General features: G+C 38.4%; 1 protein-coding gene across 1 annotated transcript; it reads left to right on the forward strand.

The window, feature by feature from the left end:
• The first annotated feature begins 487 nt into the window (after positions 1 to 487).
• Positions 488 to 1,721, forward strand: LOC109020552 (ethylene-responsive transcription factor RAP2-1-like). The gene has a single exon (XM_019003043.2). It carries the CDS (start codon positions 935 to 937, stop codon positions 1,412 to 1,414), a length of 480 nt encoding a protein of 159 aa, XP_018858588.1. The 5' UTR covers positions 488 to 934; the 3' UTR covers positions 1,415 to 1,721.
• The last annotated feature ends 277 nt before the right edge of the window (positions 1,722 to 1,998 follow it).

The raw sequence follows: 1,998 nt of genomic DNA on the forward strand, positions 1-1,998 counted from the left end.
CCTTCTCCCCCTCTCTTATATTTTAATCACTTTTTTCACAATGCACTTATTTTAATAGTACACACTTTAAATGAGTGCACGGGATTTATACACTTTAAGGCCTGGTTTGCTTTCAAGATTAAAACTCAAAATTTTAAAAATCTCACATCTCATCATTACAACTTTCTCAAATCCTCATACAAAATAAAATAAACAATTCAATTTTTTTAAATTTTAAAATAAAAATAATATTAAAAAATATATTCTAAGAATAGTTTATTCAATTTTTTAACTTTACTATCAACTCATATTATATCATCTTATCTTATCTCTAAAAATAAACGTGACGTAAAATTATATTAAACATTATATATATATATAAATTAATTACCCAAGGGGTTTGGAGTAATTGGGGTTTTATGCTTGCGTACTAGAGGCGTAACCATATCCGTACGTCGGCTCTCACAATGCCCACAAAACCGGTACCTTCATTTTCTTAATTCCAAATTGTCCTTTCGGGCTCGCTACAACAGAACACATACATTTTATTAACATTCACATTCACATTAAGCACTGTTATATAACAGAAGAACAATAGAGAGAGAGATGGGAGATGATGGATTATGTCGGCAAGTTTTGGATTTATCTTAAAGGAAGATCAACGTGGCGGCCGTTCCCAGACGACAGACTAGCAGCCAAGTAGGAAACTGATCATGAGACCCCCCTCCCCCGTTTTTCTCTCTCTATATATAAGTATATATTGCCTCTGCATATTCCTAGAAATTGTTTCTGCCATGGCATGGGATGGCAATTAATTTAGTACTTTCCAAGTCTGAAAGCCGAATCTTCCTGGGTTTTGTTCTTGTTTTCAGCTATATGTTGTAGCTATTAAAGATTACGAGAAAAACTCAAAAGAAAGACTCAAATTTTGTTAATATCTATATACCTAGCGTAGATGGGTGATCATCGTCATCATCCTGCCATGGAAGGAACCTGTTTTTCGACGTCGACAAGCGCAGAAAAGCGCAAGCAGAGGCAGCAGCAGCACCAGGAGAAGCCGTACAGAGGTATAAGGATGAGGAAGTGGGGGAAGTGGGTGGCTGAGATTCGAGAACCCAACAAGAGGTCTAGGATTTGGCTCGGTTCCTACATAACCCCTATCGCCGCCGCGCGAGCCTACGACACCGCCGTTTTCTATCTCCGCGGCCCTTCCGCTCGGCTTAACTTTCCCGATTTGATCTTCCAAGAAGATCGACACGTCAACGATCTCGGCGACATATCTGCCGCTTCTATACGCAAGAAAGCCACCGAAGTCGGGGCCAGAGTCGACGCAATCGAAGCAGCTCACCATCCGTCACAACCGAAGTCTGGTCGAGTCTCAGAGCCGCCCGATTTAAACGAGTATCCGGGCCCGGAAAACTCCGATGAAGATTGAAGACATGACACGCATATATATATATATATATAAATACTTATATACTTGGGCAGTTGCTTAATTATAGTTTCTTCATGTGTTTTCCATCTTCTCGTGGTGTGGCAGAAAAAGAAAAAGAGAGAGAATCTCATCTGACACATGCACCGCTAAGAAAAAGAAGAAAGAAGGTTGTGAATTAAATAGAATCAACAGGTCCTGTTTGATACGTTTAGTTTACCCCCAGTTGTAACCGGATCAAGTAGTAATCAGCAGAAATAGTTTTGTCAGAGAATGATCATAATCAGATTAGTTCTTTAATTTCACGATTTGCTTTCCTTTTTGTTCATATACAGTTCATTTTTTTCCTTGTTTCTGGATATATAAACTCTCTCCAGCACTTTTTAAAGTGCTGGAAATTCGATTAAGGACGAAGAAGAAGAAGATGAATGGCCGTGGAAAGAGGGGAACAGCGATGGCCTACCGACCAACCAATGCAAGCTTTCATATATCTATATATATATATATATATATTTTCTTTTCAATTATTATTTTTCAGTTGGCAAACGATGGAAGACAAGAAGATAAGGTAGAAGATAAGGCAGAGA

The sequence above is a fragment of the Juglans regia genome, chromosome 6 (genome assembly GCF_001411555.2).
Source record: "Juglans regia cultivar Chandler chromosome 6, Walnut 2.0, whole genome shotgun sequence".
Taxonomy (NCBI): domain Eukaryota; kingdom Viridiplantae; phylum Streptophyta; class Magnoliopsida; order Fagales; family Juglandaceae; genus Juglans; species Juglans regia.

Bases quoted from the DNA above. Each gene is read 5' to 3' on its own strand.
- LOC109020552 (XM_019003043.2), top strand. From the start codon at position 935: ATGGGTGATCATCGTCATCATCCTGCCATGGAAGGAACCTGTTTTTCG.